Below are 25408 nucleotides of genomic sequence, written 5' to 3'. Positions count from 1 at the left end.
TATTTTTGGTGGATCCAAAAACTATGTCATCCACATAAATTTGTACAATGAGAATATCTCTGAGTTGCTTTTTGATGAATAATGTTTTATCAACTCTCCCTCTGGAAAAACCATTTTTAAGCATGAAGTTGCTTAATCTTTCATACCATGCTCTAGGAGCTTGTTTTAGCCCATACAGAGCCTTCTTTAGCTTGAACACATGATCAGGAAACTCATAGCTTTCAAAACCTTGAGGTTGTTCCACAAAAACCTCTTCATTCAGATAACCATTTAGGAAGGCACTTTTTACATCCATTTGCTGTAGTTTGAAATTCATGTAGCTGGCATATGCACAAAGCATTCTTATGGATTCAAGCCTTGCAACTGGAGCAAATGTTTCATCATAGTCAATGCCTTCAGCTTGATTATAACCTTTAGCCACAAGTCTTGCTTTGTTTCTGACAACATTGCCTTGATCATCAAGTTTGTTTCTGAACACCCATTTAGTTCCAATAATGGTTTTGTTCCTTGGTCGAGGCACAAGATTCCACACTTCATTTTTCTCAAACTGATTCAGCTCCTCTTGCATAGCTAGAAGCCAGTTTTCATCTTTCAGCCCTTCTTCTATTCCTTTTGGCTCTACTTTTGAGACATAGGCTATGTGAGCTACATTGGCAATCATCTTTTTTAGCTCACTCCTAGTCATCATTTTGTGAGAAGGACTAGTAAGAAGATTTTCTTGAGAGTGATACTTGTGATATCTCCATTCTCTTGGCAGATCCTCATTGCTGTTAGAAACAGCTTCGTTCTGAAAATTAGCTTGATCAGACTGCTCATTAGTCTGGTTCTCTGTTTCTTCAGTTTCAATTTGTTCCTGATTTACGTTCTGTTCATCCAGGATATTTTGCTGCTGATTCTCTTCTGAGTTGTTGCTGTTACCTGTAAAGAGTTCATCTCCAGACAAATCTCTACTGGGTAGAGGATTGTTAGTTTCTTTAAAGACTACATGCATGGATTCCTCAATAAGAAGAGATCGTTTATTAAAAACCCTATAAGCCTTGCTGTGCTCAGAGTAACCCATAAAAATAGCTTCATCAGATTTAGCATCAAATTTTGCAAGATGAGTTTTATTGTTATTATGAACATAACAAATGCAGCCAAAAATTCTGAAGTAACTTACATTGGGTTTTCTTCCTCTCCATAGCTCATACGGGGTCTTTTTCAGAGTAGACCTTACTAAGGCTCTGTTCTGAATGTAGCAGGCAGTACTCACAGCTTCAGCCCAGAAGTACTTTGGTAGATTAGCTTCACTAATCATTGTTCGAGCCATTTCTTGCAAAGACCTATTCTTTCTTTCAACCACTCCATTTTGCTGAGGAGTTCTGGGAGCAGAGTAGTTATGAGATATGCCTTGAGAGTTGCAGAAATCCTCAAATTTCTTATTTTCAAATTCCTTTCCATGATCACTTCTAATGGAGATGATTTTGAGTCCTTTTTGATTTTGGAGCTTTTTACACAGAACTTCGAATCTCTCAAAAACTTCATCTTTATGAGTTAGAAATAGTGTCCACGAGTACCTGGAGTGATCATCAACAACAACAAGGGCATAGAATTTTCCTCCTAAGCTAGAAGGGGTAATTGGTCCAAATAAATCAAGATGCAGCAGCTCTAAACAATTAGTAGTTGCAATATGACCAGAGGATTTAAAAGAAGATCTAGCATGTTTACCTTTTAAGCAAGCATCACAAACATCGTTTTTCTCATAGTTCAGTTTAGGCAAACCACGAACCAGTTCCTTTTTAGAGAGTTTAGAAATGAGATGCATACTAGCATGTCCTAATCTTTTATGCCAAAGCCAACTTTCATCCATAAGAGATGCAAGACAAATATCAGGGATAGGAGAGTCATTGAAATCAACCAGATACACATTTTCAAATCTCTTACCAAAGAAGAGAGTTTTATTATTGTGTAGATCCTGTACCTCACAGTGAGTTGGTTCAAAGATGACTCTGTTTTGCTTATCACAGAGCTGACTTACACTTAAAAGATTGTACTTCAGTCCATCCACTAAAGAGACACCTTCAATAGATGGATATTTGCCAATAGCTCCAATTCCGATAATTTTAGCTTTACTGTCATCACCGAAGCAAACTGTTCCTCTATCCTTTAGTTTGATACTGGTGAATTTTGACTTGTCACCAGTCATGTGCCTTGAGCAAGCACTATCCATATGCCAATTTTGATCATCCTTGCTCCTTAGGCAGACCTGTAACAAATCAAGCATGTTTAGGTACCCAAACTGATTTGGGTCCTTCTGGGTTAGTGACTTTCTCAGGTTTAGTTCCTTTGACAACCCAGATAAGTTTAGTCTGAGATATTTTCTGTTTAGCTTTACAAAACTTCGAAACATGACCTTTGATATTGCAGAAAAAACAGGTGGCATGTGACATGTAAGGAATGAAGGTCCTTTTGGTTATGGTTTTGATTTTTGTGGGAATATTTTTTAGGAATGATTCCATTTTCTTTGGTTTGGTAAAACCTTCAAAACCAATACCGCCAGTATCTCCATAGGGACGTTGATTTCCCAAAAGCATGTTCAGATTAGCTTTTCCCTTAGTGAATTTTGCGAGATCTTGAATGAGAAGATCAATCTTCTTTTGCATAGCATCATTCAGAAGAACAGTCAAAGATCAAGAAAGAACAAAGTATGAACAAGTCTGGATCATCAAGTACAATGGGCCTCAAGAGTTTATAGATTTATCTGTAAAGGTAAATGGGCTAAATAAAGTCATTAAAATTCTGAAGCTCTAGAAAATGTTTTTGATTCTCTTTTGATCAAAACGGTTTTAAAGATTGTGACATCATCAAAATGTCCTTTTCAGTCACATGCACACACAAAGAATAAAAACATTCTCTTGTTTTCTGGTGCAACGGTTTCTTCACAAGCAATCATTTTCTCTTTCCTATTGCTTCTAGAAACTGGATAGGTGGCAAATCTTTAAAGGAATCTTTGAAAATATCTGAGGGCTTTTTGGAGAAAAGGTTTTCTATAAATAGACCATCTTCCTCACCTTTCTCCTTAAGCAAGATTTCTGAGTAAACAATCTTTTCAAAGCTTTTCAATGGAGGTTTTAATGTTTTGCTAAAAGATGCTTTTTACTCTTTGGTTTTAAATCTGAGCTTCATTATTTAATGCTTTACTTAACTCGGTTTACTTAATAGGTTGATTTGTATTCAACGAGTTATTTTTGCATAAACAGTTTTGGTTAAAGGTTTTTGTAAACACCTAGGTGATAAGTTTACTGGGTTTAAGTTTTCTGGATCTTGGTAAAACCAGTGGTTGGGAAATCAGACTAGAACGGGTAGTGTTTAGCTCTGTATTTCAAGGCTGTTGTTTCTTGCCCGTAAAAGAAACTGGATAGTGGAATTCCCAAGAAGTATTGCTTGGGGAGTGGATGTATGCAGTTGCAGAACCACTATAAAAATTCAGTGTTCTTCGTTTACTGCTTATCTGTTTATTTCCAGTTTAGCTTTAATCATACTTGCATTAGCTTTCGAATATTTTTATAAGTTATTTTTATCAAAGTTTTTAATTCTCAATTCACCCCCCCCCCCTCTTGAGAAGCCATCTGGACCAACAGAATGACTTTGAAGCCGCCCAACTCCGATTCATGGAGGATCAACGCAAGATGTGGGCACGTATGGAATATCGCCAAAAGAGGCTTCATGATCGACAAAGGCGTCACGAAGAGAAATTACGTGACTATTTCAATGCCCAAGGAGGGCCGGCCTATCCATCTCCAACTCCATCGCCCGAACCACCGGAATTCGACTAAAACGAGATTTGCATTTCTCTAACTCAACTCATACAATTTTGCTTTATATTTCTTACTTAGGGACTAAGTTCGAAATAGTGTGAGGAGGGTTAGTCAATTGTATGTCGTTAGTTGAAATTTATCTTGTTTTATGCTTTATTGTGTTTTATTTTACTTTGTTGTTTTAGTTTGTGTTAGTAGTCTAGTTATTGAGTCACCTCCACTAAATCTTTGCTCTAAGCATGATATTGAATGCTTTGTACGTTGTGATTGTGGCGGAATTTGGAAATTTATCAACTTATGACATCTCCCGATCTTTAATGGCATGAATGTATTTTTGTCTAATTTGAGCAATTTCCAAGGATGATTGATTGATGAAAATACCTTTATGTGACAAAATTTTGATGGAAATTGGGTGAAAATGTTCTTTGGTGAAAACAATTGTGAGCATGATAGTTGTTTTGGGATATGGATGCATGATGTGCAAATTTTTGAAAATTTTGGGTCATTTGTGAATAAAATTGGGCATGATTGGCATGAGAACATAGGAATTAAATTAGTGCATAACACCACATTCTTTTCTAAAATGTTGAGCCTTGATTATAATTCTTGTGTGTTGTGTAGCTATATTCCTAGAACTTGCTTAGTGTCCATTTAAGACTATATAGTTGAGTGTCAATTGCTAAATGATTATGGCATTAGGATCACCATTTTGTTTAAAACCACTTAAAAAGCCTATCCTTACCACTAGGTCACCCCTTTGAGCCTTAAGCCATTTCTTTCAAATTGCAACACATGTTAACACACCATCCCTTCAACAAATTACCCTTTGAAAATACCCCAAAAAAAAAAATTGACTTGATTGACTTTTAACTATTAAGAAGTTTGTCTAACTTGAAGAATAGGAAAGGCATGAGCAAAGAAGTAATTATGTGCCTAAAGAAAAGAAAGAAAAGCAAAAGAAAGAAAGAATAAAGAAAGATTAAGATAAATAAAAAGAAAAAAAAAATGTATAAAAAAAAAAAAGAGAGAGTAAGAAGAAAAGTTGAATAAAAGGCATGAAAAATCAAATTGAAGTTCAAATGTGCAAGAAAATTCCAAGTTAGACAAATAAATGTGAATAAATATTTAGTTGTCAAGTCAAATTTTTGTAGCCAAATTATCCTTCTCTACCTACCCCCTAACCCCTAGCCAAGTTACAACCCATTCAAAAGACCATATGATAGCAATTGATTACCGAACTAAGTAGGGGAGAATCGGACTAAAAGCAAGCCTATGGTGAATTAGCATTTTTTTTGAGCTTAATTGTGTGCACCCCCAAACACTTGTGTGTTAGAGTGAATCTTGTGAGAATTAATATGCTTTTAAATTGATGCCTATGTTTGCTATGCCTTGATTGCCTTCTTATCACTTGACCAAGTAATGCATGTCCCTTAGATGACCTTAATGACTTGATTTGTTCAACAAAAACCTTAAGCCAATGCAAGTGTAGTCTAATTGTCATCTCATTTTGTCATTAAAAGTGCATTCATCTCTTGTGTGCATCATTAGCGGTTGTTGACTTTAGGCGAGATCATTTGAGCCATTGTTGAATAGGAGTTCATTTGTTGATGCTTGTTCAAGATCGCCATGGTTAGTTTCCGGTTGATTTGCCTAAGTTCATTTCTTGCTTGGGGACAAGCAAAGCTTTAGTGTGAGGAGGTTTGATAGGAGTATTTTTACTCCTATCTTTAGCGTCGTTTCCGCATGCTTTATTAACGTTTTATCACGGTTTTATGGTATTTCGTATGCCTTATTACGTGTTTTAGTATTTCAGGTACTTAGGAGCATTGCGGAAGCATTTTGGTGCAAAAGTTGGAAAAGACGACAAAAGCGATGCGGAAGCTCATTTGCAAATCTGAAAAGCTGACCCCGGGGCACTAATTGACAAATTTGGACTAGCTAGAAGCCTCAAATGAACTCGTTATCTTCATGAAAGTTAAAGTAGACGTCCTGAGCTTTCCAACGGTTCAAGAATCGACTTAATCGGACAGTTCTACACCGAGTTACGAAGGTTTGAAGATCGAGATTTGGAGCAGAAAATGGCAGCTCGAATTGGGCTTCTCATTTAGCCCAAGGAGCTCTATTCAAGCTTGGGCTTGCTGGAATGGGGAAATCTTAAGTCAAGATGCATTAAGGCTTTATTAATTTGTTATTTTGGGCCCAACACATGTGTAATTGAATGTTTGTCTTTTTCCTTCTTTTGTAAGTACTATATATATGGGGCCTTATCTTTATTTTAGGTATAGAAGATTTTGCTAGACATTATTCTATTTTGTACTTTTGAATCTTCTCCTAATTTTAGAAATCCCCAAGTGTAGTCCTTACCTTCTTCAATAGAATTTCCAGATTTTCATATTTTCCTCCATTGTTGAATACTTAAGCTTTTTCTATTGAAGATTTATTCTCATTTTATTATTGAAGTATTATCTTATTGAATGTTATTGGCTTGGGTTTCTACAAAGGTAATTAGATCTATCTCTCAATGATTTATTATTCTATTTGCTTGATGTTTGTTGTTTTAGCCATGGTTGGCTAAACCCCATGTTTGGGGGTTAATTTGAATCTTAGTTGTGTATGATTGGGTTAGGGTTTTGGGGTTGTGTTGATTGTTCTAATTAAGGAACCTAAAGCTTGCTTAGATTAGCTACCTAAGTATTGTTCTTAAATTAATTCTCACCTTGAGAGAGGGTTTATTAGTTGGATTTGATTAATTAGAGACTTAATTAGTAACACCATGAGAGTGGGTTAGTAATTAGGTGGCCTATGAGTTGTGATTTATTTGTTAATTGCCTCTATTTGCGTTTGGTGCTACGAGAGTAGGTTAAGCTCGATTAGTTGCGGTTTTGTAGCTCCTTGAGGCTCGAGAGAGCGGGAGTTGCGGTCTAGAACACTCGGTCCTCGTTTAGAACCCTAAACCCGATACCCTTGATTGCATGACCTAGGAGGATTATTAGCTCCCAAACCTCTTTATCACTTGAATTTCGTTAATTATTATAGTGTTTACTCGTTTCTTTAAATTAGTAATTTGTTAATTCCTAGATAGCATAAGTTTTTAGTAGTTGGTTGATTGGTTCATTAAGAAAAACACTTATTCTCTTGCTAAACGAATTGAATCGCAACTAAGTTCATTCTCATCGATAATCACTCTTGAATTCACTCCTTGTGGGATCGATAACTCGGACTTAGGTCCACTCTATTACAAGTTGGGGTTTATTCTCAACAGATATCCAAGCGAGATGATCTAAACAACAAAAACGTCTAATGTCTTTCCAAATGTACGATAGATGATTAACATTACCGTGTATATATGACATATGTCATTTATTAGGCTACGCTAGGTCGTATGATCATTTTGATGCTATTTATGCTATGTATATTTCGATAGTCGGGTTAGTACGTATGATATTACGGAAGTTGAATGCCCACTATTATCGTTTGTATTTGGCATCGACGGTGTGATTATATATAGTATTGTGTTTGCAAACGTGTCTTTCTTATTATATGTTTGTATAATTGTTGTGTACATGTTTCCGTGAAAAAGTTAGAGTGGTTCTAGACTTGCTACGGGGTTTCGGAGCTAACACTCATATCCCTAGTGCCGGTTGCGGCTCAATAATTTGGGTCGTGACATTTTATTTAAAATCTACTAATAAATTAATATTCATTAAAATATGCTAGAAAATAAGGATCAATAATTATGTTAAATAAAAGTATAGTTGAAAAGGGGTTAATGTCATAAAAATTCACCAAGTTTACACGTTTTCTCAATTTAATCATTCTTTAAAATTTCTCATAAACATACACCAACTTTTATTTTTTCCCAAATTCATACACGGTGCTAACGTGTCACTCATTAATTGGTTAAAAATGACTTACACCTCAGCAAATTGCACCAATGAATGATTGCCACCTCAGCACCGTGTATGAATTTGAAAAAAAAAATGAAAGTTGGTGTATATTTTTTAGAAGTTTTAAAGAACGTGATTAAATTGAGAAAACATGTAAAGTTGGTGAATTTTTATGACATTATTTCTTGAAAAAATAAAAAATAAATATGATTTATAATATTAGTTAATTTTTTTAAATTGCATGTGATATGGAAAAGTAAACAACTCTATTAAAACGGAAATTATTAGGCATGTGTATCTAAGGGTGTGCAAAAACCAAACCAAACCGACCAAAATTGCAACTATGGTTCGGTTGTTTGGTGAATACGGCCTGTTTCGGTTTGTAATTAGGTAAAAGTTTGGTGTTCCGTTTTCGGTTCGGTTCGAATATTTTGAAAACCAAAGAAATTGAAAAACCCAAAAACTGAAATCAAATAAAAAAAAATTATAAATTTATACTTTTTAGTTCTTAGTTTTTATTTTTTATTTTTTATCATAGATATATAAATTAATAAATATTATATAACATATACAATGCTAATAAATAAATAAAAGATTTATTAGATATTTATTATTTAATATTTGAATTAATTTCAAAATTAAAAATAACAAAGGTAAAAGTTTGATTTTTAAACTGAACCAACCGAACCAAATCAAATTTTTCGGTTCAGTTTGGTGTAATCCAACTTAATCCGGCTCAGTTTTGGACTTTTATTAAATTTTAGTGTTCGATTTGTTTGTTTGATGACCAAACTGACCGAATTAACCATTGCACAGCCTTACGTGCATCGGTAAAGTAAAACGAGCTTATAGAAAAGGAACGGGTTTTTTCCCATTAAATTGCCCCCAAAATATTTTATTCCCAAATGGTGCCCCCTTATTGAATCCGCAAGTATGACTTGCGGATTTTGCGGATTCAATGACCATCCCTTAATCACTTGATTAGGGGTGATTAAGGGATGGTTACCAATCATTGGGAGACAACTTTTGTCTCCCAATGATTGGTGTAATCATTAGGTTAATGATTGGGCATTTAATGCCCAATCATTAATCTAAATTATTAAAAAAAAATTAATTTCAATAAAAATTTATTTTAATATATACCTAATAATTGAAAATTAAAAAATATTAAAATCAAATATAAATTTTAATATTTGTAATAAATCAAAAAAAATATTATTTTAAAATTCAAAAATTTGTCAATTTTATCCTATTTTGTATTTTTATGTTTTAATTGTACCCTGAAATATTAAATTAACGTCTTTTTCATTTGAAAAAAATTTAAAAAAACATTCTCCACGTCTAGCATATATTAACTGTATGTTTTTAAAATTTATTTAAATTTAGTTAAATTAATTAAGAATTTAAATTAGTGTTAATTTGATTATGGTTTTTAGTTAGTTTTTAAAAATAAAGGATTTATTTGTACTTTTTTGAATAAAAAAGAATTTAATTTCATCTTTAGACTTAGTTAATTGACAACACTTTTCAACGTCGGGATGGGATTGAAATTTTTTTTAAAGGTGAGGGGTTTTTGAGTGATTAGGCCTTTTAAAATTGTTTACAAATTTGGTACAAAATAGAACAAAACTAATCACGAAATCGGACCGATTTTGAACCACCGTGATATTCTGCTCCTAAATTTAACTAATCTCTAACATTTTATTAAAATACAATTAAATTTTATAATTATACTAAATTCTTTAATTTATTACATTTTTCTAAATCATACTAGGTTTAAAAATCTTATCAGTAATTTTTATTTAATATCAATTTTAACAATCATAATACCCACCATTTTACCAACATTAAATAATAAATTAATATAATATAAAAATTAGTATTGGTAAAATTATTGATTTATTTCAAATTTTAAAATAATATTGTTTTTTTAATTTATTATAAATATTAAAATTTATATTTAATTTTAATATTTTTTTAATTTTTAATTATTAGGTAATATTAAAATAGATTTTTAATAAAATTAATTTTTTAAATAATTTAGGTTAATGATTGGGCATTAAATGCCCAATCATTAACCCAATGATTCACCAATCATTGGGAGACAAAACTTGTCTCCCAATGATTGGTAACCATCCCTTAATCACCCTTAATTGGGTGATTAAGGGATGGTCATTGAATCCGCAAGTATGACTTGCGAATTCATAATGAATCCGCAAGTCATACTTGCGGATTCAATAAGGGGGCACCATTTGGGAATATAATATTTAGGGGGCAATTTAATGGGAAAAAACCCGAAAAGGAACCACCCAATTAAGAATGTTGAGTTTGGCATTGGCAATAAAATTCTTGTTGAGTTGGCACAATTGAACATTAAAGAAATAAATGAGTGTGACCATGATAAAACATCTACACCAATCTGGTATGAGAAATAGAAGATATAGAGTGGAAAACAAGTTTAAGTGTCCATTGAAGAAATAGAAGAGTGAAGGAAACGGAGCTAGGGTTAGGTTGTCAGATCTGCACCAAGTAGTAATTTCACAGCTTAATTGTAATTAATCTGGATTTGGTATTACTAATACTAATGCACCACTAATCATATGTCAAACACTACTGCTGCTAGTAAATACAATAGCCCAGTTCAATTGCCTGCCATTTTCTAATTTGTGTGCAAGTCAAAACCATGAGACTTGTGAAGTGAATTCAAATACCAATTAAAGAGATTTACGTGTCTATAAATGAATTTTTTGCACACATAAGATAATATCTTTTTTATTATATTGTGTTTTTATAATCTAAATTTAACTATATACCATATTAATTGTTCATATTATATACTATTTTATAGTAAATAACTTAATATAATTAACTATAATATTTAAACTACATCAAATATAATATGTTTTAAATTACATCACATAAGATATATTTTTTTCAATAGCTTTTTTTTTAGTTTTTATTAGATTTGAGTCGAGGTCGAGTAACTCGTTTATCGTTTGTGTGAACTTGGAAATTTAAGCTCACTCAAACTCAAGCCTCAAACTTTATTTAGCACATGAGCTCGAGCACAAACATGAATATTTAGCTTATTCATATTCGAATTTCGAACTTATATAACCTATGAACTCGAGCTTAAACTTGACCTAAATCAGGCTCGACTTGACCCGTTTACGACCCTTAGCATAGAATAATTACTAGCACGGGAGCTGAGATGACATGAAAAGAGTGTAAAAGTAGCTTATTAGCTTACTAGTCAACCAACTACATAAAAAGAAGGTTTTTTCACACACTGACCTAACATCACCACTAAATTACTAATAAATTTAATCTTTTAGTCTCAAATATAAGTAAATATTGGGTGCTGCACTTTCATATGTACATATAGCAGACAAGATAAAATATGTGTAAGCACTTTTATAATAGAAACAAAATTAATGGGTTATGTTATATCATCAGATTAATTAAAAAATTAGTTTAATTATCCAATTAAGTGACGAGTCAAGCCTATCGGCATCATCATGCGATGACAAAATGCGACATTCCTGTGGTGTGGGACGAGCTTCAGGTGGATTTGGACTGTGCATCAGCCATTTCAACGGCTACTATTATTTTCATGCATTACGACAAACGGTGAATAATATTAATTAATTGTACGGATTGATTGTTTTCCGTGGCACGGATGATTTACATACAAATGGGCAGTTAGGTAAGCACACTCATCCTACACGGGATTCGTCATATATATACTAATTAATTAACAATATGAAAATATCTATATAAAAAATTAACAATATGAATAGTTATACATATGAGGTTTGGAGCAAACGGAACGGAAGAAAAACAGAGATAAAGGCGATCTTCGACTCAACCATCAGTTGCATGCTAACCTTCTCGACTAATTGTGATTCTCGTTTAGTCAATTTTTCCGATCGATATAATATTGTATAACAAATTCCTCGTGGCATTCAAGCTATCCTGACGTGAATTTTGTGGACCAAAATATCAAATTAAAATTATAAATTTTTAAAGATTTGATTAGAATAGCAAAAGTTTAAAAGAAATTGAATTTTCTAATTCATTAGGCCTTACCACCTCAGCATGATTTTTTGGCAGCTTGATGGACATGTGAATTGGCTACACGATATTAAATTGACTAGGGCGAATTCGTAAAATTGCGGGTTGAGATTGAGTTGAAATTTTTAATTTTTAGTTAAAATTTGAGGAAGTTGAAAAACTGAATTTTGTAATCCATTAAATTTACTTTTTACTCATTTCATCTCGTTTTCTATCTCTAGTCATTAATTGTTTCTTTTTTTCCTTGATTTCACTGTTAATTTTTTGATTTTGATTCGTTCATTGAATTTCACCTTGTAGTTGGTAAAATGTAAATTAGCCCATTCCTTCCTTTAGTTGGTTGTTAATGTTAGGTATGTTTTTCGAGTCCGATACATAGCTTTACAAGGGCAGATTTTTGTCAATATCAGCTGAGTGTATGATATAGTGAAAAGCACTAATTAATGATATAGTGTCACTTCCAAGTTAATTAATAAAATTATATAACCTCAAAACGTAAATGAATTGGTAAGGTGCTTTTAACTTAAATGAAGTTATGGATTCGAGTCACACACATGTATATAGCCGTTTAAAATTTGAGGTTAATGCTTTGCATCCCGCAAAAATCTATCTGACTCAAAGACAAATTAGTCTAATTGTAAAAGATCTAAAAGTGCCGTCTTTATAGTTAGAAACTGTTCAGAGATACTTCATGATAATAACAAAAAAAAACCTATATGACTTCTAATGCTTTAATCAAATTTTATTTTTTTCCTTTTCAATTCTCTTCTACTATTCTATTAAGGGGTGTGCATTATATATACAATTAAACCGAACTGTAATCAAACTAAATAATTATTCGATTTGGTCATTTTTTGGTTAATCGGGAAATCAAATTTCATTAAAATTAATTATTAAAGAATAAAAATAAAATTAGTTAATTAATCTTGGTATTGATTTATTATTATATATAAATTTAGGGTGCAAACTGATATCTAAATTCTAAAAAATTATAAAAATATCCTAATTTTTTAAAAAAAAAACTACATATAACATAATGTGTATATAATTCGATTAATTTGACTGGTTTGGTTAATTTAAAAATTTCATACCAAAAATCAAATAAACCAAATTAATTAATATTTTGAAAATATTAATTATAATCGAATCGAATTAATTAAAATTTAAATCAAATTAAAATTTCACTTTAATTTGATGGGTTAATTACTTAATTTAATTGTAGCCGAAATAGTATACACTCCTAATTATATTCTATCCAAAAACGCGTGAAGAAAAGGTACGATATTCGTACAATGAAAAAAAGGGATTATGAGCGAGACATTATCATTTGTATTTCGTAGCTTTTAGACTAGAACCCATAGTGCATTCCACCGGATGATCTTAATGCCTAATTTATAGGATTTAAATAGCAATTTATCCCTTCAACTTATAAGCAATATGCAATTAATACATAATTTAATTCTATTGGCAAATCATTACACGAACTTAGTGATTGTGGGAAATTAGTCCATTTTAGCAAATTAACTTACTAATTAAGGGGACAAATTGCCAATTTAACAGACAATTAACTTACAAATTGAGGAGGCAAATTTTCAAAGTGGAGCAAATTGCCTATAATCATTAAATTCGTATATTGATTTGCTCACAAAGTTAATTTATGTATTAATTGTCCATTACTTACAAGTTGAGAGGACATATTACCATTTAAGTCTAATTTATAGTATATACTAATATCTCTCAATGTCATTTTTCATGCCACAAATCAAACATTTAAGTCAATCCTGTTTTAAACTGTATATCACAGGCTTGATATTGGTCTGTTTTTATTTGGATTCTGCACCCATGCTATCGATACAATTGTCAATTAAAATGAGGGGGCGTGCATCCGATTCGAATCCAATTAAATTGAATTTTAATTTAAATTCTTTTTAAATCGAATTAAATCTATAAAGTTTTAAAATATTTTAATTTTTATGTTGCGATACCTCATGAAATATTCAATTTCTGGTCGCTTACATTTTTCAAGAAGGTTCTAAATACGGACTTAGAAATGGAGAACAACTTGAAGAAATGACTTTAAATCTTTATGTATTGATCTTGAATCAAATTGTTTGGGATTCTGAAGTGAAAGAAATCATTTCATCTAAAATTGAACCTAACAGAATCAACCGATATTTAATTTTCTCAGTCTAGTTTGCATCAAAAATAATTTAAAATATTGTTATTTCAAAAAATAAAAAATTATTTTTTTATAATATTAAATTAAACCAAATTTATCTATACAGTCTGAATCATTTTTCCATATTTGTATAGATGAGATAAGGAATAAATTGATTCTGTAGTTGTCGTATCTGATAACACATCTTGAAACAATTTTATCATAATAATCATTGTAATTTAAAGTTTCATTCCTTTTATTTTAAAATTGAATGATTTTTTACTTTTATTTTAAAATTGAATGATTTTTTACTTTTATTTTTGTTAACATTTTAATTCTTATGTTTATTTTTTATGTTATTCACAAGTCAAAAAACCCTGGCCGTTTCTCTATTTTGAAAAATCTCTCAAACCCTAGTAAATTTTCTTCTTTTTGTTCATTTGGCGGTGGTTTTTGGCCATTTTTGGCCAAAAATCACCTCACCAATCTCTCAAATTTAGTTTTTTTCATAGTTTTTATCTTTTTTTTTTTTGAATAAAGTTTTTTTCTTGGCCAATTTTGGTCTAGATCTAGAAATTATTATTTTTTTTTGGTGGAAAGCAACCAAAAAGGCTCAATTGAATAAACTCAAAAGAAAATACACCTAAACCTCCCTAAACAAGCTAAAGGGAGACTAAAACTAAGTTTAACAGACTAAGCTCAACCAAGAAGAGGAAAAAAACCCAGGCCTGTTACAAAAGCCTCAGGCCTGAACAGAAGAACAGAAACTACAAAAGCAAAAACAGGGGAAACAGGCCAACTGGAGATCACCCGCTACAAAAGCCTCAGGCTAGCCCCAGCAGCCACCCTAAAAGCACCAGTACCAGAAAAGAAATCTACGATTCGCCTGCTACAAAAGCCTCAGGCTAGCCACAGAACTCAACTAGCACAAACCAGACAAAAGCTGACTGAAAAGAGCAAACAAGAACTCTAAAACTATAAGTTCTGCATTACATAAATAACTTGATCTATGTTGTTATTTGATCTGACATTGCTGAACTTTGCCAAAATCACATTCCTGATCTTTTGAATTGTGTCAACTGCAGAACAATCTTCATTCATAAATATTTTCCTGTTTCTTGCACTCCAGATGAAGTAAACTGAAGAGGAGAGAACCAGTCTTCTAAATCTGGCCAGCATACCATTCCCACTGGCTTTCCTGCAAAACCAGCTAACTAATTGAGATTAGATCTAATTTAATCGAAATTAAGAGTAGTTTTTTTCATCTTTCGAGATGAAATTGTTTTTTGCGGTGCAAATGACTTGGATCTCTGAAACAATTATAGGCAGCATCTTACGACGATTTCATCAAGTACAGGTATGTTTTACGTCAATATCGATGTTGTTTTTAATCTTCAAGAGAGATGTATCACAGAAGATGTGATCAGGGGTACGTGCATTCGAAGTTAGACTTCCTTAGAACGTTCAATAAATTTAGATTTTATTATTAGATCTAGTTTTAGTCTACAAATTTTGGGTGACCCTTAGTGGTTAGTTTAGCCTAGTCGATGACTGTATTTTTACAGCTCTTATCATCTTTTCTAGAATAATTGACTCAGTATGTTGAGAAACCGTTCATCTAATTTTCGTTATTATTAATGAAAAGTTTAGCCTTTGTTAAAAAAAAGACTTAATTTGTAGAATTAAATCTCAGTTTAATATAAATCTTTTACTTTTTTTTAATTTGTTTTTCAGTTTTAAAAAGTAAGCGAATTAAGAAAATTACGAAAAATTAAGACATATTAAAATTTAAGATTAGCAAAGTAATTTAAATCACTAAGTTATTAGATTTCATTAAAATATAATTTTCATGTATATTTATAGCAAAGATAAGTTTAATGACAAAATAAAATTATTTTTCTTATTTAAGTTCTTTGACTTAATTAACTAACATAAATGAATGAAAGGACTAAAATGTTAATAAAAATAAAAGAGGAGAGCTATATTATTTTGTTTTTTGAATAAGAAAACCGAAATTGTAAATCATATCATAAATGAATAATATCACAGTCACAACAATTTGCTCTAAAAAATTATAGAAGTTAGTATTAGATTTGCTATAATTTATTGTATTCCTCAATATTCACCTCGTTATAGCATGTCTAAAATTTTGAGGTTGTATTTTGAATTTTTCTATAAGTAGAAAAATGGATAGACAGATTTTTTGTACATGGCCATTCTGACATGGGTGCTTATGTAGATTTAACCTGAATTTTTACTTTTTTTACTTTATTAAAAAACCACAAAAAAATGGTGTGTGTATTGCTCTAAACTTTCTTTTACCAAATTTTTCTGTAACTTTTTACTGTTTTTTACCTCTAAAACAACCATAAACCGTGAAAAAGATTAACTTTTGAATTTTCAATTTTTGTTAGATAAACATTTTTGTTTTTCAAACCAACAGTAATAAAAATAACTATTATGATCAATTAGCTTCATAATAAATAACTTATTTATTCTTCATAATATATAAATAAACATAAAAATTAACTTTTTTATTTTCGTGTCTCAACAACTTACAATATTATACTAAATATTGTTCGCTTATCATTTTATTAATTTTCGTTGAGCGAATGTATAATTAGATGATCCATTAACTGGCTAAAATATTTATTTATTATTTTTAATTAAGTTTACAAATTTATTGGATACTCTTTTTCTATATTAATGAACTTCAATTCCGGTAGAGCAGTTATGTAATTTTAATTTTATTTTGCAAGGCGATCTGCGAATTAAGGTTTACATCTTATTCCATGTCAGGTCATTGGAAACGGTTATACCCTTTTTAAATTTTTACACCTGTAACTGTTTATTATTATTAATGAAAGATTATTCGATTATAAAAAAAACTCCAATTCTATATTAAAAAAAGAACTATGACATACATATATTTCCATATTTTCTATATGTATAATTGAATGGTTAGTAGATATTGTAACAAACTCAGTACATGTTTGATCAAAAGAAGCTATAATTCCTTATGGGATGTGATCAATCAACATGAATGACTAAGTGGTTATCAGAATCAAATAGAAGATAACAATTAGGACATTTAAATGATTCATCATCATCTATATGGACAAAATTATATATATATATTTTATAGCAATAGTAATTTTATTTAAATATTTAATAAAATTAGAATAATTATTATTTATTGAATAAAAAATTAAATAAAAAACTTAATGTCAACATCTATTTGAAAGTTTTAACAATGATAAGAGAAAAAATAGATCAAACTAGCAAAATTTAAAAATTATGATAAATTTAGCAAACAAACTATAATTGTGGCTATATAAATATTTTGCAAAATTTTTATGTATTTTTATATTGAATCAATGCACTTTTATTTTTATTAAAAATAAATCTTTTAATCGGATTTTTTTAATTTGATTCGACTATCACAAAGTATAATTATAAATTTTATTTATTTGTTACTGCAACGACTACATACTAACTATATTTTGTATTTTTAAACCACAAAATGCTTGGTTTTCATTTCAGGTGTAGATATAAGTAATGTTAACATTTTTTTTTATCACCGAAATATCTAATATTAATAAAATAAAACATTAAAAAACTCAATATCTAAATATGAATTTTACCAATATTTAAATTAATTATTTTCAGTGAAGTTAAATAACTAAAATTTGGTCTCCAAACAGCAAAATCACATTGTTCTGAATTTAAGAATAGAATTACATAAAACAAACAAGATCACGTAACAAACAATAGAAGGTGGAGAAAATGGGACAAATGAAGTCCACTAAGGCTGGAAGTGCTATAATACTTTCTTCTATATCATCACCTCTCATATAATATTTTTAAATAATTTCTCTCTTATTATAGGATTATCTTCCACTTAGTTTCTTTTGAAACTTCTGTTGACCGTTTATATTAATAGTTAATAGTCCGATTAAGCAACGCAGTCTCTCAATTAATAAATTTAACATTTATTTAACAAAGCCCTCATTTTTGTTCCTTTTGACGGAGTTTGGTTAAGATCACTTCACTAAATGCTAATTACTTGTCATCTTTTTATTGACTTCTAAAATTAAAACAATGTTTGTGACAAAAACCACAAATAGAAATTGATCGACATGCGATTGATCAGCTAATTAATTAAATGCACATGTATATATGCATATAAATAAATTCTTATTTGTAATTTTACTCCTAAAAGAAATATAATCACCTCCTTATTGAATTTAATTATTTTTTATAGCTATTAGTCATTTTTTTTAGTCTTAATATCATATTACCATCCACAAATAGTGAAAGATATCAAGAACAAATTTATATTTTAGGCCTAATAATTCAAAAAAAAAAACTCAATATTTTTGATTTTTTATACATTTATTTGAATATTTTAAAGTTTGGAAATCTATTTTATTTGACAATTTTGCTTTAAATTTTTTCCAATCGATTTAAGTGTGTCAATCAGTTTTTTTAAAATCGGACCGGACTGGCCAGTCGAACCAGTTAAACCAAAATCGGCTGATGATCACGTCTAAAACGCTAAAAAATAGAATTTCTTAATGGTTAATTATAAATTCGTCAAATATTCACCAAAATGGTCTAAATAATTTTAATTACTTCATAAATGAACTATTTAGTATATATTTCACATTTTCAATCATACATTGCAAGACAAATTAAGTAGAGCACACAAGAAGATGGAATGGCTTTAAAGAAAATGATGTCAAACGTCTTTGAAACAGGAAATGACACGCACGAAATACTTGGAGCCATTTTGGTGAACATGACAAGAAAATTGAAATAGGCGAAGGCGTACATAAAATTGGTGATGCTATTTCTTGGCCACTTACCAATATGCATCCCTATAATTAATTTGTCTTCTATAATGGAATCATTCCAAACTTTATAAGACTACCCTAATCCTCATCCCATCATATAATTACTTTGTACTACATGCACTTCAAAATCTACATACTTTATGTACTCCTCAGCAATGTGTATCTATTATTTTCCACCGTTCATTTAATTTGAAAATATGCTTCATGTGTTATATATAGTCGATGTCATAAATAGGAATACAAATTTATCTTTTGTTTATAATCGTCTCAGATTTTTATTTTTAATTTTATAATTAAAGGGTCGGAGAGGGCTTGTGAGAGAAGTTGATCTCACGACCTTATAGATTACTGCCTAGCGTTTATACCGTCTGAATTCTATGAATATAATACTTTTTAATAGAATTTATTTTTTATAATTTTATTACATATAGCTTATCTACTATCTAATTTATCACGTATATCTATTGTATTATATTTTTTATTTGATTCGTAATAAGCTATTGAAGAAAAGTTCAATTAGAGTCTTAGTGAGGTTGACAATATTTCTTTTTTTTTTTTAAATTGTGTATTTGTCTCTTTGTTAGAAATGTTCTAAAAATGTATGCAATAGAATAAAGGCCTAATTATTTAAAAAAAACCATCTTATAATATTTTTTTGTTTATACCATGACCTTGAAAAAAGTTCATTTGTACCCTTTTTTTGATTTTTCATTTTCGTCTCTACCCTAAAGACCTAATTTGACCTCTTTTCATTTGGAAAAATATTCAAAATGATCCTTTATATTTAGCTTATATTCTAATTAAATATTGATATTATTAATCATTTATAATGTTTTCATCCTTTAATTAATTTAATTGTCAAAAATTTAAATTTTAGGGTAGAGATGAAAATGAAAAATCAAAAAAAAGGTACAAATGAACTTTTTCCTAGGTGAGAGTATAAACGAAAAATTTTATAAGATGGGGGTTTTTAAGTAATTAGGCCTAAAATAAATAGTTCTATGAATTACGATAGTCCAATGGATGGAATTGAAAATAGAAAGATTTGTATAAATTATATCTTCTGTTTTAATCTGAAAAATCTAAATTAGAAATGAACTTGTAACAACTCCGAATATAGTGAAAATCTCCTAATGGAGGAAAGTGGATGTAGATGAGAGTTTATACCAAATCGTATCTCAATTTTTTTTATTCTTCTTTAAATATAGTCTGCTAATCATTCCATAAAAGTTTTAATCAGCAATTATTCTACCCTAATTTAATTGTATATTGTATTGCACCATAAGCGTCTTGTTTTATATCAATTCTGTACAATTTTGTTTTACAATCAATGCCACGTTTTTTTTTTGATAAACCCATCTGGTTACAATGCTGCGGTTGTAAACTATAGTATAAATAAAAGGCTTATTCCTTTAAAATCCCCCTATCTTTTACCTCCAATTCGTTTGCACCCTCACATTGTAAAACCACCAAATATATCCAAATTATAACCTTTCACTTTCAATTGCACCTTCAAATATTAAATTGACCTCGTTTTATTCGAAAAAAATTCAAATTAATATTTTAAATTTTAGCATATATTTTAAAATAGGACTTAATATTTTATTTAAAACAAAAAGAAAGCTATTTTTTCAAGTGAAAAGAGATCAATTTAATGTTTGAAGGTGGAATTGAAAGTGAAAGGTCGTAATTTGAGTATATTTGGTGGTTTTACAATGTGAGGGTGCAAATGAATTGGGGGTAAAAGGTGAGGGTTTTTTTAAAAGGGATAAGCCTAAATAAAATTACTTTCAAAAGAAACAACATATGTTGCGAAAAGACCATTCGCCACGTTAGTTCGTATTGTGCAAGCGTGTTCCACTACAGTCACTAACAGTTCAAAAAAATAATATACGTAATGATTTTTGCATGTTCTTAATCTTCCATTTCTCTTTCTATAAATTAAAAATATACATCTACTCACTGATTTATCTGGTTTGAAGTGCGAATGGCCACTTTAGACAAACGTCCATCCTTCAAACTTCGATCTATATATCTATATAAATACACAAACACAAACATTAGTTCCTCTCAAATTCACTCATCAACTTAGTTAATTAGTATAATAGTAAGAACAAGTTAGTTATCACAGCAAAATGGGATCTACTGTGCATGTGGTGGATATTCCAGAAGGAGGAGGATCATTAGAGAGTGTTTGCATGGAAAAGAAAAAGAATGGTGATCGAGTTTCTGTGTTTTTGTTCTTGGTTTCTTCTGTTAAAGAAATGAAAAATGAAGTCGATGTGAGAAAATGTGTGCATAGTTTGAAAGTTGGAGTGGCTCTGGTTCTGGTTTCACTTCTGTATTTTCTTGATCCTCTTTACAAAGAAGTTGGTGATGATAATGCTATGTGGGCTATTATGACTGTTGTTGTCATCTTTGAGTTCTATGCAGGTTTGTTTCAATTATTATTAGACCAAATCAGTATACGCTTTACACTGTAGTGGCGGAACTAGATTTTTTTCCAATTTGAGCTTAATTTTTTATTAACCTGTAGTTTTTCCGCATTTCGATCTTAACCTCTTCTTTTAGCCTTAAATTTATTACAAACCTTTAAAAAGATTAACTCTATTTAAAAAAAAGACAAAAAAATTGGTCTTATGCAGGGCTGAAGCCTACCCTAATTTTAGAATCGTTCCACTTCTGGATGTAATTCGCAGTTTATCCTTCTTGAAAATCAAATAATATGATCTTTCGTTTTTTTTTAATTTTAAATTTAAACCGTTCGTTCATTTTTAATGTTATTCAGCTAAATTATAAATTTATTTAAAAATAAGTAGATTTTAACTTAGTTATTAAATTTATTTTAGTACAAAATATCAAATATAAATTAGTGTTTGAATTGTTGTGATAGGTGCTACACTTGGAAAGGGGCTGAATCGTGGAATGGGAACTATATTAGGAGGTGCATTAGGGTGCATGACGTCAACTTTAGGTCAACAAATTGGTGGAATCGGAAACTCCATTATTGTTGGAATTGCAGTACTATCTTTTGGTACGGTTTCAAATATTCCGTATACTACATTATGAACAGTTTTTTATTTTTTTTTGATGAATTATTATGAACAAAATATTAAACAAAAAAACACACTTATCTTTGGTGCTGGCTCCCAATTACAGGATTTCTTTTTATTGTACATATCCCAGCTTTCTATATATCTGTGTTCCAAACCATTTGGAAGTTTATTCTTTTTATAAATTATTATTTTTCTACATTAATTAGTGGGCAATTTGCATGTACATTCAGTGTGGCAGACAATACTAGAGTGGCTTATTAAATAAAATTCATATATATAACTACGGTTATCTGAAACATGTGAAGTATTGTGTTCAAATCAAAATATATGCCATACTTAACATATTATATTTCATTGTAAAAATAAACTAATATGTGTAATTACAGTAAAATTGATAAATATATCATGAATATCTTTTTATCAATTAGGTTCAGCAATTTTTAAATTTGTGTCAATTATATTTAAACACCAGATAAAAAAAGTCTGTTTTTTTTTTCTTAATTTATTTTAAGATTAGTTTATAATTAGAGAAAAACTCATAAAAATTAAGAAAATGTCCGTCAAAATTTATCAAAAAAAGTTTATGTTGTTTTTATGAATTTTATTGTTATTATGAAAAAATTATGAATTTATTCTCCAAAAATGGACTAATTTGTTATAAAAATAAGTTAAGATATTGAATTTATACTTTAATTTACAAATTAAATGCTTCATTTTTAATTTCCTACATGGATATATTTGATTTAAACTATAAAATAGATGGATCGGACTGTAATACTTTTTCATTCAATATACTTTAATCAATTTTATCATAATCGTGAATACATTAATTCATTTTACTTTTATTTTTATTTAATTTCGTACATGCAATAATTTTTCAATCATTATTCTATAAAAATGAAATTCAGGCGGAGCAGCGACATACTGCAGAATGAAACCGAGCATAAAAGTAAGATATGACTATGGAGCAATGATATTCATACTCACCTTCAGTCTCGTCGCCGTCTCCGGGCTGCGGTTCGAGAAGGTGATTGAATTAGCTCGTGAAAGGCTGTTGATGATTGCTTTAGGGTTTGTAATCTGCATTTTCATAAGCTTGTTCGTGTTTCCAACATGGGCTAGTGATGAGCTTCATCATTCTTTTGTCTCCAAATTCAATTCCCTTGCCTCCTCCATTGAAGGTACCATCTCTTTTCTTAATTATTCATCATGTAATTTTAAATATATAACAATTACATCTATTTTTCAAAAATAATTATTCATCAAAAAGAAATTATTATTTAGACAAAATAAATCAATGTATTCTCAATCATGATAAAATTATTGAATTTTATATATCCTGAATTAATAATTATGACATGTCGATCCAATGATTTTATGTCTTGTGTCAAACCATATTCAAGCGGTAAATAAAGGGTTTAATTGATAAAAATAATATACAAATTCAATATCTTTAGTTTTTTTAATGATAAATTAATTAATATTTGAAATAAAAAAATCACAATTTAATAAAATAATTCGCAAACTTTTGTAGTAATATACTAATATTTTTTGATAAAATTGAATAGATCATTTCTTAAAATTTTTGTTTAATATTTAATATTTGTCAATTATATTCTTTGTTTTTTTATTTGTTATTTGGATATAATGGACACAAATCATAAATATTAAACAAAGCAACATGATTTTTTATGCATAACATATATATCAATTTCATTGTGGTTTTGAATATATTAATTCATTTTGCCTATTTTGTATTTTTCTTCATCTTCACTTATTGTTAGTTTTGATGGTGAAAAACCAGAAAGGAGTGTAAAATTGTCATCATTAATTTGTAGGATGCCATGAGGAGTATTTCAAAGTACTCAAGAATGAAAAGGAAGACAAGCCAATTACCAACTTCAGTAAATGCAAATCAGTGCTCAACTCCAAGTCCAAGGATGAATCATTGGTACAATATATAATTTTATATTTAATAAAGGTTCATTTTACCCCCTAAATTTAGTACAAAAGATCAATTAAAATCAAGTTTATGGCTTTGGGAAAAATACACCCTAAACTTGACATTATAACTCATTTTATCCCTTCAGCTTTAAATTGTCTTACTAAGCTTCAGCTCCGATTTGTATATAATGCTACAATAATAATTTGTCACCTCATTTAAATGGGTAAAACGAGTCAAAATATCAAGTTAAGGATGTTTGTTTCTCAAAACCATGAATTTGGCCTTGATTGATTTTTTTTGCCTAATTTAGGAGGAAAATGAACTTTTGTTGCTTTTATATTATTAATTAATTTCTGATATTGGGACTTAAATGTGTTTTTCTTGTTTTAATTCTCAGGCAAATTTTGCAAAATGGGAACCATGGCATGGTAAATTTGGGATGTCGTACCCTTGGGATAAATACCTAAAGATTGGAGAAATTCTTAGAGAACTTGCTGCAACCATCTTTTCACTCCAAGCTTCTCTTCAGCCAGCTCCTACTGAGGTAAAAAAAAATATTAACGAAAAGAAAGATTCAGTCAAAAATATTACTCCATGATCCAAAATGACAAGTTGATGGTTTTTTGTTGTTGATGAATATGGTTTTTCTTTAAAGTCACCAACTTAAATTATTTTGATCTTTTGACTCAAGTTGGAGGGTCAAAATGAACCTTTATTTATTAACCATTGCATAATTGAGTAGCCTAATAATTAAGTGCATATGCACTCCAAGTTATTGTTTACAAATTTTTGAATTATACCAAAAAAAAAAAGTAGTAATCAGCCTAAAAATTTATTGATTTTATGCAGTCAATGCGAAATCTAAGACAATCAATTAAAGAACCATGCTTAGAAGTCGGATCCTCACTTGCATGGGCATTAAAGGAGCTTGGAGAAAGCTTAAAGAAAATGAAAAAATGCAAGGCACAAATTTTAATAGTGCCAAAGTTAAAATCAGCAAGGATGCAACTAACTGAGGTGGCATTAATCTGTCCTTCAAATGCAGCAGAAGGACTTGAAATAGCAAGCTTTGTTTTCTCATTAATGGAGATGCTACACAAATTGGAAATTTTGGCCAAAGAGGTTGATGAACTTGGAGAACTTGCTTGCTTCAAACAATGTGATCAGTAGCTTGTACCAATAACCAGTTAATATATATATATATATATATATATATATGGATATGCATATGTGCTCAAGAGGATGGAGAAGATAGCTATAACCAAGAAGAAATGGTTTTTTCTTGAGAGATTATATATTTAAATACTTATGATATTGGTGAGGGGATGCTTATACTGTAAAGTATACAAAAGCCATTGCAGTTAATGCACATATTCTATTTCCTCCATTTTTTTTTGTTTTAACAATAACAAAAAAGACTTAATAAGTTCAGCTATCGGTTGTGTTTATTATGAGCTTACGAATCTGTTTGTAGACGGATGACTTTATTTTTTAAAATATAAGTCTAAATCCGGAATCGAGCCTCATATATTTTATAATGTATACTGAAATTGCAAATAATCATACACATTTGTTACATGTAATCCAATTCCCTTCACAATTTCATTAGTGTATAGCAATGATTTGGAGATAAAA

General features: G+C 29.9%; 1 protein-coding gene across 1 annotated transcript; it reads left to right on the top strand.

Moving 5' to 3' along the window:
- Positions 1–20741: 20741 nt before the first annotated feature.
- Positions 20742–25356, top strand: LOC126686197 (aluminum-activated malate transporter 12-like). The gene is made up of 6 exons (XM_050380247.2): positions 20742–21205; positions 21666–21806; positions 22737–23009; positions 23667–23779; positions 24171–24317; positions 24623–25356. Exons 1-6 carry the CDS (start codon positions 20908–20910, stop codon positions 24941–24943), a joined length of 1293 nt encoding a protein of 430 aa, XP_050236204.1. The 5' UTR covers positions 20742–20907; the 3' UTR covers positions 24944–25356.
- The last annotated feature ends 52 nt before the right edge of the window (positions 25357–25408 follow it).

The sequence above is a fragment of the Mercurialis annua genome, linkage group LG6 (genome assembly GCF_937616625.2).
Source record: "Mercurialis annua linkage group LG6, ddMerAnnu1.2, whole genome shotgun sequence".
NCBI lineage: Eukaryota > Viridiplantae > Streptophyta > Magnoliopsida > Malpighiales > Euphorbiaceae > Mercurialis > Mercurialis annua.
The sequence above is the reverse complement of the archived record's forward strand: the minus strand, read 5'-3'. Positions and strand labels throughout refer to the sequence as shown.

Excerpts from the sequence above, each read along its gene's own strand:
- LOC126686197 (XM_050380247.2), top strand. The coding sequence starts at position 20,908 with ATGGGATCTACTGTGCATGTGGTGGATATTCCAGAAGGAGGAGGATCA. Across the intron at positions 21,807-22,736 it reads AATTGCAGTACTATCTTTTG|GCGGAGCAGCGACATACTGC; the intron begins GTACGGTTTCAA and ends AATGAAATTCAG. Across the intron at positions 23,010-23,666 it reads CCTTGCCTCCTCCATTGAAG|GATGCCATGAGGAGTATTTC; the intron begins GTACCATCTCTT and ends ATTAATTTGTAG.